At 50.5% G+C, this 12,527-nt stretch overlaps 1 protein-coding gene across 1 annotated transcript in view; it reads left to right on the forward strand.

Moving 5' to 3' along the window:
- CAMK1D (calcium/calmodulin dependent protein kinase ID) overlaps nt 1-12,280 on the forward strand; it is a 446,292-nt gene extending 434,012 nt beyond the window's left edge. Inside the window, exons 8-10 of the mRNA XM_012443436.3 lie at nt 659-737; nt 9,021-9,108; nt 10,643-12,280. Coding sequence (XP_012298859.1) covers nt 659-737; nt 9,021-9,108; nt 10,643-10,795 — 320 coding nt within the window. The 3' untranslated portion in view covers nt 10,796-12,280. The remainder of the gene's footprint in view (nt 1-658; nt 738-9,020; nt 9,109-10,642) is intronic.
- Nucleotides 12,281-12,527: the final 247 nt, after the last annotated feature.

The following is a 12,527-nucleotide window of genomic DNA, read 5'->3' on the forward strand; positions in this document are numbered from 1 at the left end:
TGAGGGGCCACGCTGTGCAGTGCAGCAGATTTTGGACCTGACCATGATGTCATCAGTTCTGCCACCGGCCCCTCCCTTCCCCAGGGTCCTGCTTCTGGGCCGTGCCCTCTCCTGGGCTGCCAGGCACTCCCCATTTCCCCCAGCAGGGCACAGCTCCCTGCATCACGGTTTCCTGCTCCACGGTTTGTAGTAGGCAGAGTACGCCACACATGTGCTTTCTGGGGACTTGGTGTTCACAGAGCCTAGCCCAGGACCTGGGGGGCTCAGCAGGTGTTCAGCAGGTTTAATTGAATCAGCCACGTCTAACACATGGAGGTGATGTCACCAGAACAGTTCTCTAAGGCAGGGTGGACTCATCAGAGGCACATGATTGCCAAGATATTTCTTCTCTCAGCCTGCGTATCACTAACCACTGGAGATAAGGGCCTTGGAGCTGGCAGTCACGGTCCCAGGCTGCCTCCTCACTACTGGGTCACCCTGGAGTGCCAAGCCCTGGCTTTCCTTTCCCCACATGCTGGTGCCTTTGCGTCCAAGGTACAGCAGGGCTGGTCGCGTCTTTTTCATGTTACACACTTTCTTCCTGAAGACCTGGTGGGATCATATCGTCACATCTCAAGCTGCAAAGTGATTCCTTCCCTTGTGGCTTCTTTTTGGACAGCAAAAGACTTCATTCGGAACCTGATGGAGAAGGACCCGAATAAAAGATACACGTGTGAGCAGGCAGCTCGGCACCCATGGTAAGGAAAGCACCCACTCGGCAGACCGTGCCATTTAATGCCACCCAGAGGGGCGCAAAATTTCCTGTTGGCTGTTCTCGTTTATGAAATCCACACGGGATTATTATGAATTTCATCTCATTCTGGCCAGTGACTTTCCTCCTTTCCCCAAGCCAACATTTGAACTCTCACGCCCTCAGGACACAGCTTCTGGAAGCACGCATGAGAGTTAGTATGTATATTAGTCCCTTTCCATGCTGCTGATAAAGACATACCGAGGTTAGGCGTCGTGGCTCACGCCTATAATCCCAGCACTTTGGGAGGCCGAGGCAGGTGAATCACCTGAGGTCAGGCGTTCGAGACCAGCCTGGCTAACATGCTAAAACCCTGTTTCTACTAAAAATACGAAAAATTAGCCAGGCATGGTGACGTGCACCTGTAATCCCAGCTACTAGGAAGGCTGAGGCAGGAGAATCGCTTGAACCAGGGAGGCAGAGGTTGCAGTGAGCTGAGATTGTACCATTGTGCTCCAGCTTGGGCATCAAGAGTGGAACTCTGTCTCAAAAAAAAAAAAAAAAGACGTACCTGAGACTGGACAATTTACAAAAGAAGGAGGTTTCATTGGACTTACAGTTCCACGTGGCTGGGGAGGCCTCAGAATCATGGTGGAAGGCAAGGAGGAGCAAGTCATATCTTATATGGATGGCAGCAGGCAAAGAGAGAGAGCTTGTGCAGGGGAATTCCTCTTTATAAAACCATCAGATCTCATGAGAGACTTACGCTCACAAGAGCAGCACGAGAAAGACTTGCCTCCATGATTCAATTACCTCCCACCAGGTCCCTCCCACAACACATGGGAATTCAAGATGAGATTTGGGTGGGGACACAGCCAGACCATATCAGTATGCAAAGATCACTGCTTCTGCACTTTACGGAAAGTCATTAGAAATATTGAAGGTAATCGCCCGATGAGGCATTAGGATCGGAGTTTTATTCCTTGAGTTTATTACTCAGTAGTTACATGAATTGAAGTTACGTATTTTTTCCTTTTAAGATGCTCTTCAAATTCGTGTTTCGTCAGCTCTAGAGGGACTAATTGATAGCTGATGGCATTCTACACATTTTCAGCAGTGGCTGTGAGGCTACCTTGCCTTGCGCCACTAGTTTAGAAACCGGCTTCACTATCAGCTAGCTGCGATGCTAGGTTTACACTTGACTTTTTGAGCCTGTTTCCTCGTTGTTAAAACAAGAATAACAATATCTAATCTGCAGATTATCGACATAAGAAACAACGGAGTTAATGCCAGGCTGGTCTCGAACTTCTGACCTCAGGTGGCGTAGAGGGTTTAGCACAGAAACTCTCTGGCCCATCAGAAATGCTTAGTTTATTGTAGCAATTATTTTGTTGGTTTTGGTTTGGTTTTTGAGATGGAGTCTCTGACGCTCAGGCTGGAGTGCAGCGGCGTAATCTCAGCTCACTGTAGCCGCCACCTCCTGGGTTCAAGGGATTCTCCTGCTTTAGCTCCCAAGTAGCTGTGATTAACAGGCACCCGCTACCATGCCCAGCTAATTTTTTTATATTTTTAGTAGAGACAGGGTTTCACCACGTTGGCCAGGGTGGTCTCGAACTCCTGACCTCATGTGATCCACCCACCTTGGCCTCCCAAAGTGCTGGGATTATAGGCCTGAGCCACCATGCCCGGCCTGTAGTGATTGTTATGTAAGCACCATGAGCCTCCATTGTAAACAAATGTCGAGAGTTGTAAAATACCAAAGATAATGAAAATAAATGGACAGAACCTTGAGGTCAGCAGAAAATCCCCCTAAAAATCACTCCGGAAAACCATCCTTCTTTGTCCCCCACCAACCTCTGTAGCATTTCCTCCAGGGTCTTGTTGGCTGGTCAGCCTTCTAAAGGGGACTTGCTCACAGACAATGTCCTGACCCCATTTCACAGTATTTCAGTGTATAACACCTGTCATTTACTGAGTCTCTAGTATATTCTAGACACCGGGCTAATTGCTCTAATGTATTATCTTCTTTCTTTCCTTTATAATAACGCTGTGAAGTTTTATATTCATTTCAGAGATAAATAGAGAGATAGCCGGGCATGGTGGTTCACATCTGTAATCCCAGCACTTTGGGAGGCCAAGGCGGGTGGGTCACTTGAGGTCTGGAGTTTGAGACCAGGCTGGCCAACATGGTGAAACCCCATGTCTACTAAAAATACAAAAAGCCAAGCATGGTGGTGTGTGCCTGTAGTCCCAGCTACTTGAGAGACAGGCCTGGAAATTACTTGAACCCAAGAGGGGAAGATTGCAGTGAGCCAAGATGGTACCATTGTACCCCAACCTGGGCAGTAGAGCCAGACTCCATCTCAAAAAAAAAAGATAAATTAACTTAGCCGAGACTACACAGCTAGCTAATAGCAAAGCCAGGATTCCATCCAGAACTGTCTGATTGCAAAGTGATTTATCTTCACCATCACACTGGAAGGAGAAGAAAGGAGAGAGTTGGGGGAGAAGGGAAGAGTGATCTGAAGAAGTGAACAGTCATGACTGTGTATCATCTTGATTTTGTTTAAGTCACTTTAGACAATAGTCAAAGTATGTGATGATAAAGATACTGAAGGTTTTCTTACTTGATAAATAATAGGCCTTTAAAGCTATAAGACTTTTGAGATTATCTTACAGAGAAGAAAAATGACCTCAGTAAAAAAGGGAGCGATGACTCTAGTGGGTTTTACCATCCATACTTGCTCTGTAGAAGGCAGGAAAAAGGCCCGTTCACACCTGCCCTCTCCTTCACCGACCATTTTGGAAAAAACAAGGTAGGGAGAGGTCATTTTTCCCGAGGAGGCTGGCAGAGGGCACAGTGGGCTCAGTGGGAGGTGGTGCCCACGCTGAGTGCCACACCATGAGACGCTGTCCCCCAGACCAGCAGGAAGAGGAGGGGATTCCAGGCAGACGGGCACCTGCGCCTACGACACAGGAGCTTAATACTGCACGTGCGTTCATGGTCGTGAGCACTCGGTATTCCAGAGAAGGAGAGGACGGAGGACGCAGGGGATGAGACTGGGAGGGAAGGCAGGAAGTAGCAGGCAGGGCAGGGTCCTGGTGTCAGCACTCATTACCCGTGCAGACGAGCTCCAAGCCCCTTGGGCTGCCCCTGTCCAATCGGATCATGAATAACAGTAATACACACCCCGCAGGTCTTTTCGAGGGGTTATGTGAGATAATACGTGTGACGAGGAAGAAGTGTTACGCCTGACACATCTGTGATACATCGAGGTTGCCATTAATTTATGACTCTCGCAAGGAATTTGTACCTTTCCCTTTGGGCACTGGGGTCCCTAACATCTCTCAGATGGGGCGCTCAGGTTTGATTTTAGAAAACCCAATCTGGCAGGAGATGCGGGGGTGGGAGTGTGGCCGGAAGGTGCGGCCTAGAGGTGGGAAGGGGGCTGGGCCAGAGGAGGGTGACAGTGGCCTGTGCCCAGGCAGCATGGCAGGGATGGGGCGGGGCAGGGAGGGCTGTGAGTGACTGTCAGGGGCTGAGAAGCCATGGGCATCGGGCAGAGCAGTGGCAGGGTGAGATGAGGAAGAGAGGGGTCTAGGATTATCCCCAGGTTTCCAGCTAAAGGGACGGGGGCGATGATTGTGCTGGGTGCAGGCTTGGAGGCGTGAGTTCAGCCTGGGGCACGCTGTACCGGACGTGCTGGGAGCCGTCTTGATGGAGAGCCGTGGTGGTCACTCTGCTGAATGAGTCAGGAGTCCAGGAAGAGGTCAAGCTAGAGACAAAGGCCTCAGAGTTATCAGCCCATGTCGCATCGCAAGATGTCATAGCCTGTGAGCCTATCTGTGAATGCCTTCATTCAGAGGTGACTTTTCCCAGGGCTTTATCATTTTTACAGTACATTTTAAACCCCCCAAGAAGTCAAACCCTGGAAAAGGATGAAAACTAACGCACTTGACCCAAGCATCACTGAATCTCTCCGCTTGCCTGCATTAATGATATACCTATCTCTTTTATGTAAAATTGCCTGGGCAAAGGAGAACACAGATTCAGCAGAGAGCTGGCAGAAAGCGGAGTCATTCCTCCAGGGTGGGGGTGCCCGCCTCATCACGGCAGCACTCTGGAAGCTGTGGTCTCCGCACATCGCTGACACCCCGAGAGCATCATCTCTTACTCCATCCTTGCTCTTCTGACTTCATCAGGGCCACGCAGGGCGAGGGAGGCCGTGGCAATCACAGACACCTTCCTTAGCCCCAAAACAGATCACTCTGGACAGGAGAGGGCTCTTTTCAAAGCTCCTCCGTGGAAGGCAGCTGGCCTCTTGGCAGATGGTTCCTGCCCCTTTCACTGAGGATGGCCATTCTCTCTGTGGTGTGTGCTGAGGCCCCAACAGGCTGCCGACTGATGGCCACAGTGTGGGGAACGTCCAGGGTCAGGACGGAACCCAGGCCCCATACCAGGGCAGCGCTGGCCAGAGCTCATTCCTCCAGCTCAGTGGTTCTGAGCATCTACCTCTACACTCATCGATAAACAAGCTGAAGTGATGAGAAAGAGACAGAGAGAGAGATTAATTTGTTTTAAGGATTTAGCCTGTTTCATGCAATTGTGGGGACCACAAATCCAAAATCTGTGGGTCGAGCACGGTGGCTCATGCCTGTAATCCCAGCACTTTGGGAGGCTGAGGCAGGTGGGTCACGAGGGCAGGAGTTCAAGACCAGCCTGACCAACATGGTGAAACCTCGTCTCTACTACAAATACAAAAAATTAGCCCAGCGTGGTGGTGCGTGCCTGTAATCCCAGCTACTCGGGAGGCTGAGGCAGGAGAATCGCTTGAATCCAGGAGGCGGAGGTTGCAGTGAGCCGAAATCATGCCACTGCACTCCAGCCTAGGCAACAAGAGCAAAACTCCATCTCAAAAAAACAAAAAAAAATTGCAGGGCAGGCCAGCAGGTTAGAGACCCAGGGGAGAGCTGATGTTGCAGCTCGCGTCCAAAGGCAGACAGAGACAGCAGTCCCTTTTCCTGCTTTTCGTGAAGGCCATCAACTGATTGGACAAGGCTCACCCATGGCATGGCCTCTAGTCGGTTTCACTCAAAGTCTACTGATTGAAATGTTTATCTCATCTCTTTGCCAGCAACGTCAAACTAGTGTTTGGCCAAATATCTGAGTACTGTAGGCCTAGCCACGTAGCCACATTCCACTCCTGAATGTTCACTGAGGCTCCTTCCCGTCTCCCGGGCTCTAGCCACCTGAGCTCCAGTTGGCTGAAGGAATTGGGAGGTGGCCCAGGACTGGCCAGTGCTGTCTGGGATACACGCCAGGTGCCACCAAGCCCATCTTGAGCAGGTGGCTGGAAAAGCGCAGACTCACAGCCATGAAGGTAGAAGAGACCACATACAAAACACAAAACCAGAAAAGGCAAGGCGAGATGAGGCTGACGGTCCCTGAGCACTGGGTAGTGGGACAGGCTGTAAAAGGTGTGGTCACATAAATGCCGTCTGTGTTGTTCTGGTAGGTGTTAAAACGAGAAAGCTGGCTGGGTGCGGTGGCTCACACCTGTAATCCCAGCACTTTGGGAGGCCAGGGTGGGAGGATCACTGGAGGTCAGGAGTTCAAGACCAGCCTGGCCAATGTGGTGAAACCCTGTCTCTACTAAAAACACAAAAATCAGCCTGGCATGGCAGTGCATGCCTGTAATCCCAGCTACTTTGGAGACTGAGACAGAAGAATCACTTGAACCTGGAGGCGAAGGTTGCAGTGAGCCGAGATCGCTCTGCTGCCCTCCAGCCTGGATGACAGAGTAAGACTCTGTGTCAAAAAAAAAAACAGAAAGCAAGGCAGACATGCATGAAGCATGTTCGCCCATAGCATTGCCTACATTTTTATATACGGATTTATAAAGCAGTCCTGCTGTATCAGAAGCATTGGTCAATTTCTAGGACAATCTGGGTGACCACCAGGATCCCTTCCAATGTCCAGGAAGCGTGCTGAAGTTAGTGGCACTGAGCATCAGCGCTGTCCTGATGTTTCTGTTGCAAGTTTCCTAGCTTATCGTGAGCAGGGGCACCACTGTCATTGCACCTCGTACTGGAGGAGGGCCACAGTGTGCTACTGTGGCCGGAGGTGGCTGCACCACTGCAGGAAGTCCGGGTAACACGCAGCCTGGGGGCCACCTTCTGCCTAGCTGGACTCCCACTGCTGCACAGCCCAGGACTGTGGGAAATGGACATGAAACATTCCTAACATAATTAGAAGCTTCTGTTTTCTTACATCTGGGCACACGTGAACCCACAGATAAAGCCTGGGACACAGAGTACAGGCAGCAGGCCTCAGGCCATGGTGTCTGGGACCACACCGCGAACAGGCAGGTGGACCCCAAGGCCTGGAGCCTCCCCGACCCCTGCCCCAGCCTGTTTGCTTTGGACCCTGGCTCTGCCCAGCAGCGCTGCTCAGCCCGAGGAATTCCAGACTTCCCACTGATTTGGCCTTGTCATTTCTAAGAAAGAGCTGGCCACTGCAAGCTTGGACTGGCATCCTTTCCTGAGGATGTAGCCTTTCAACAGGGTCCAGGAGGAATCTCTGCCCTGGGCTTTCCGGGAGAAAAAGCTTCATACAGATGTCTCCCATTCTTTCATCCTCCCTGACTTGTTACTCTTGTTTCAGATGTAGTTGGCCATTCAAATATTCTATTTCTGTTTCAGGAATATGTGTCTGGGAAGGAAGGCAGTTGACAGTTCTTGGAAATGGAAACCTGGTTCTCTTAAGCTATTTCCTGAGTGTCCTCTTGGCTGTGTGTTTTCAGCTCTGCTGGGAAAAGGTGGTGGAGGAAGAGTTGTTTTGAGCTGGGAACATCAACCTGGATTCTAAACTTAGGCCAATCTGGCACCGATTTAATATCGACTCTGTCCACCATGTCTGCAGTCCAGAAGGGAAAGAAAGTCTGGCTGGGATGCTTTGTCTGAACACGCCTGAGCCATGTACCTTTCATCTCCGGAAGTAGTTGGAAGTGATGGTGGTGTCTGGGCTGTTTTGTGTCCAGGGCAGTCAGTGTCTCGGGGCTGAGAGGTTTCCTCCCTTGCCAGTTACCTTCCAGCCGGGAACGCTGGTCCCTGACGCTGATCCCCTTAACTTCTGCAAGATTCATGAAATTCTTTCTTAGGCATTAGACACTAACCCAGAATTGAATAGTTTGGTGCTAGAGGGAAAGGAAGAGAGAAGGATCAAAGACCAGGAAAGTCTGGTAGCAGAGCACAAGCGGCTCTGGGGGAAGGCCAAGTGGCTGCCTGCAGGCAGAGGAGGTGGCTGTGGTCGAGAAGGAAGGCTGTGGTCCAGGAGGGAAGAAAGAGCTGGGAGATCTCCAGGTAATTCTCAGCCTAGAGTTTGTGAGCCCAGAGAGAAGGGGACAAGAAAGACTCAAGAAAGAGACAGCAGAGGGCGGAAAGAGTGGGATGGAGGGTACTGTCGGGAGAGGAGGCCAGGAGCAAATGTACGTTCCTGTCTGCTCGCGGAAGGTTCAGGAATCAGCGCTAAATCAAAGCCTACCCGGGGCTGCCAGGGGCCCAGGTGAATGCAGGGTGGATGCCGTCCTTGAAGTTCTGAGAATTTCTAGGAGATGCAAGGGTGAAGGATGCACCAGGCGGGGTTGAGTGGAGCTGGGAATCTTCTCACCCAGCGCAGAGCAGGTGGGGAGCACGGGCTTACGGGTGTTGAGAGCAGAATGTGGCAGGGCTCAGCTGTGCTGAGATGAAGCTGACAGCCCACGGACGTGAGTGTGGTCCTGGGGGCGGAGGCCCTGGGGAAGGCAGAGAGGAGGGACCTCGGGTCTGAGGAAGCTGGGAAGCAGGCTGGGAGGACGTCTGGTGGTGAGGCCAGTTGGGGAACAAGTGTGAGACTCCGGCGGTGATGCATGGTGGCTCAAAAGCTTGTGTGGAGGCAGAGGGGGTGAGAGGAAGGGAGAGGGCGGGAAACGTTGTCACTGTGGATTCTGATGTTACAGGAATTGGGGTCAAAGAAGGAAAAAATGAGGGCCAGTGAGCAGTCAGCCAGGAGGGTGCTGGCAGGTCTGGGGAGGGTACAGAGTGTGGAAGCTGGGATAGGACTTTGGGCTGAGGGCAGTAGAATGGGTGGGTTTATAAAGGGAGTGGCCAGGTGATGGTGACGTCAGCAGCCTGGAAGGGCAGTAGCCAGCCACCCTGTTGCAGACCGAGCCTCGGCTCTCCTGAGGCTAAGACTTCCCCTCGTGAGACGCAGTGTCAGGGCTGGGAAAAAGCACCTTTGCCTGTGTTTCAGGATTGCTGGTGACACGGCCCTCAACAAAAACATCCACGAGTCCGTCAGCGCCCAGATCCGGAAGAACTTCGCCAAGAGCAAATGGAGAGTAAGTCTGGGGCATGTCAAATTCCCTGTGGATTAACCCCTCATGACACTGGCTCTCCAATGGGAGCAGTTCTGAAATCCCCAGAACTTCACCTGAATAATGTTGCTAATTTTAACCGCTAGTAATAAAGACTTAGAGGGAATCTTGTGGTGCACGAGGGATGGAGTGTGTGATGAAACACTTCCCCTCTGTGATGAGAAACAGCAATACCAGCTCTTCCTCGTCTGCTGTTTCTCGGAAATTGGCCGGGTACAGTGGCTCACGCCTGCAATTCCAGCACTTTGGGAAGCTGAGGCAGGCAGATCATCAGGTCAGGAGTTGGAGACTAGCCTGGCCAACATAGTAAAACCCCGTCTCTACTAAAAATGCAAAAAAATTAGCCAGCCATGGTGGCACGCATCTGTAATCCCAGCTACTTGGGAGGCTGAGGCAGGAAAATTGCTTGAACCCGGGAAGTGGAGGTTACAGTGAGCTGAGATTCACACCACTGCACTCCAGCCTGGGTGACAATGCGAGACTACATCTAAAAAAAAAAAAAAAACAGGAAATCTGAGTTGAGCTCATCAATGTTTCCTGATAAATTTTGACAGATTTAAATCATAGAGGTTTTGTGATCATCTGTTGATTACCTGACCTCCCCTCCGTGTTTCAATCAGCATGAGTAATTCGGAGCTGACTATTTTGCCATGAGGGCCAATGGTGAAAGACAAGACCCTAACAAAATTAATTTTACTGGCTGGCCTGCTTTGCTCAGAGGAAGTGCTATTATTAGGTTGGTGCAAAAGTAATTGCGGGTTCTTCCATTAAAAGTCATAGCATGCTGGGCACAGTGGCTCACACCTGTAATCCCAGCACTTTGGGAGGCCAGGGCGGGTGGATCACGAGGTCAGGCGCTCCAGACCAGCCTGGCCAACATAGTGAAACCCTGTCTCTACTAAAAATACAAAAATTAGCTAGGCATAGTGGAAGGCACCTGTAATCCCAGCTACTCTGGAGGCTGAGGCAGGAGAATTGCTTGAACCTGGGAGGTGAAGGTTGCAGTGAGCCGAGATCACGCCACTGCACTCCGGCCCAGGTGACAGTGCGAGACTTCGTCTCAACAACAACAAAAAAAGAGTCACGATAAAAATGGCAGTTACTTTTGCATCAGCCTAAATAATTTCAGACAAAAGTACCAACAATAGGAAAATAAAAGCTAATTTCAAATCTAACATTTTAAGGTATTAATTATAATATGCCTTTTATTCTAAAGGTCATGTCTTTTAAATCACAGAGAGAATTGTTTACATTTATTCTATGTGTTTATGATGTCAGAAGAAAACTATTTTAAGTCTCTAAAATATTTAGTTGGGGAAAGGGTTTAATAAATCAGTGAACTTTTGGAAGAAAACGTAAGTTTTCTTTCTTGATTAGCACGAGAATGACTGAAGGAGTTTGAAATGCGTAGGCTAACGTGGTGAGCGAGAAAACACAGTTGGCGTCTTTTCCGATCATCTGAAATATTGATCTGCTTTGTTCCCTCCTGAAATTGCAGCAAGCGTTTAATGCCACGGCTGTCGTGAGACATATGAGGAAACTCCACCTTGGCAGCAGCTTGGACAGTTCAAATGCAAGTGTTTCGAGCAGCCTCAGTTTGACCAGCCAAAAAGACTGTGCGTATGTAGCAAAACCAGAATTCCTCAGCTGACACTGAAGATGAGCCTGGGGTGGAGAGGAGGGAGCCGGCCTCTGCCGAGCACCTCGTTTGCCAGGCACTTTCTGTACTTAATCCCATCCAATGCGACCCTAGGACATTTCTTTAAATATAAGCATTAGGCCAGAAGCAGTGGTTCACGGCTGTCATCCCACACTTTGGGAGGCCGGAGGTCGGTGGACCATTTGAGTTCAGGAGTTGGAGACCAGCCTGACCAACATGGTGAAACCCCTGTCTCTACTAAAATATAAAAATTAGCCAGGCTTGGTGTTGGGTGCCTGTAATCTTGCTACTCAGGAGGCTGAGGGAGGAGAATCACTTGAATCCAGGAGGCGGAGGTTGCAGTGAGCCAAGATTGCACTACTGCACTCCAGCCTGGGTGACAGAGCGAGACTTAGGTTGAACGCTCACGGAACCTAGAATCACTATTTCCATTTACAGTTGAGAAATCCAGGGCTCGAGGTCCTCGCCGCCATGTCTGTCTGGATAAAGGCCTGGACTCCTTGTCTCTGTCCTTCCCTCTGCTTTGCCTCTCATCGTGCAGTCACTCTTGGGGTTGAGGAAGGGACAGCAGAGCCTCAGGACAGCCTGCTGTCATTGACGTCTATAACATATATTTTGGATGCAGACAGTTTCAGCTCATTTATATGAAGTGCATCGACTTTGCAGTTAAAGTAATAGTATTTCGTTGTCCATCTTTGCGTGGACTTTCCATCATCGAAGGCTCATTTACACTCTCCTTAATTCTGTCCCCACCTCCTCCACCCTGTAGAAAGAATCTCCTCTTTGGCCCTTCCTGTGGGTCCGCTCCACGTCAGACCAGTGGCCCAGGTCTCCCGAGCCATGGAGCAGCCCTGCAGCCTGGTCTCACCCTGGGCATCATGCTCCTTCCCGTTTGGCTCAGGAAAGGATTCCCTTCCACTCCAAAGAATCTTCCCATCTCATTTGGGACCATCCAGCCCTTACATTTTCCCAGGCAATTCTGTGAGCATCCCTCCGGCACGCCATAGATCCACACTCTCCTTTCACCCTGAATCTTTTCCACCCCCTGGTCAAAGGGAAACCCGAGATGGATCATTGTTTTACAGATTCATACGCTGGCATTGACAGCGAAGCCCTTTGGGGTCATTCCTTTTATGGCTCTCCTGTGTCTGAGCACACACATTCCCTGGAGGGCTGCACCAGGGAGCTCGGTCATGTCAAGGCCTCCCATGTCAAGGCTTCTGATGCCTACACATCCTCTGGGGGAGGGCGTCAGTGCAGCCTGTGAGGAACTCCACCAGCCCAGGGGCCTGCCGAGCTCACACAGGAATACCGGAACTTCCCTTTTCCTCTCTTCTTTTTTCCTTCTCTTTCTTTTTCTTTCCCTCCTTTCTTTCCCTCCCTCTTTTCTTTTCTTTTTTCTTTTCTCTTTTCTTTCTTTCCTTTGTCTTTCTTATCCTTCTTTCTCTTTTTCTTTCTGTCCTTCTTTTTTCTTCCCTCCCCCCTCACCTTCTCTCCTCTCCTCCTTCTCTCCTCTCCTCCTTCTCTCCTCTCCTCCTTCTCTCCTCCCCTCCTTCTCTCCTCTCCTCCTTCTCTCCTCTCTTCTTTCTCTCCTCTCCTCCTCTCCTCTCCTCCTTCTCTCCTATCCTCCTTCTCTCCTTTCCTCCTTCTCTCCTCTCCTCCTTCTCTCCTCTCCTCCTTCTCTCCTCCCCTCTTTCTCTCCTCTCCTCCTTTTCTCCTCTCC

Source organism: Aotus nancymaae, unplaced genomic scaffold (assembly GCF_030222135.1).
Source record: "Aotus nancymaae isolate 86718 unplaced genomic scaffold, 86718_ANA_hifiasm-v0.15.2.pri h1tg000083l, whole genome shotgun sequence".
NCBI lineage: Eukaryota > Metazoa > Chordata > Mammalia > Primates > Aotidae > Aotus > Aotus nancymaae.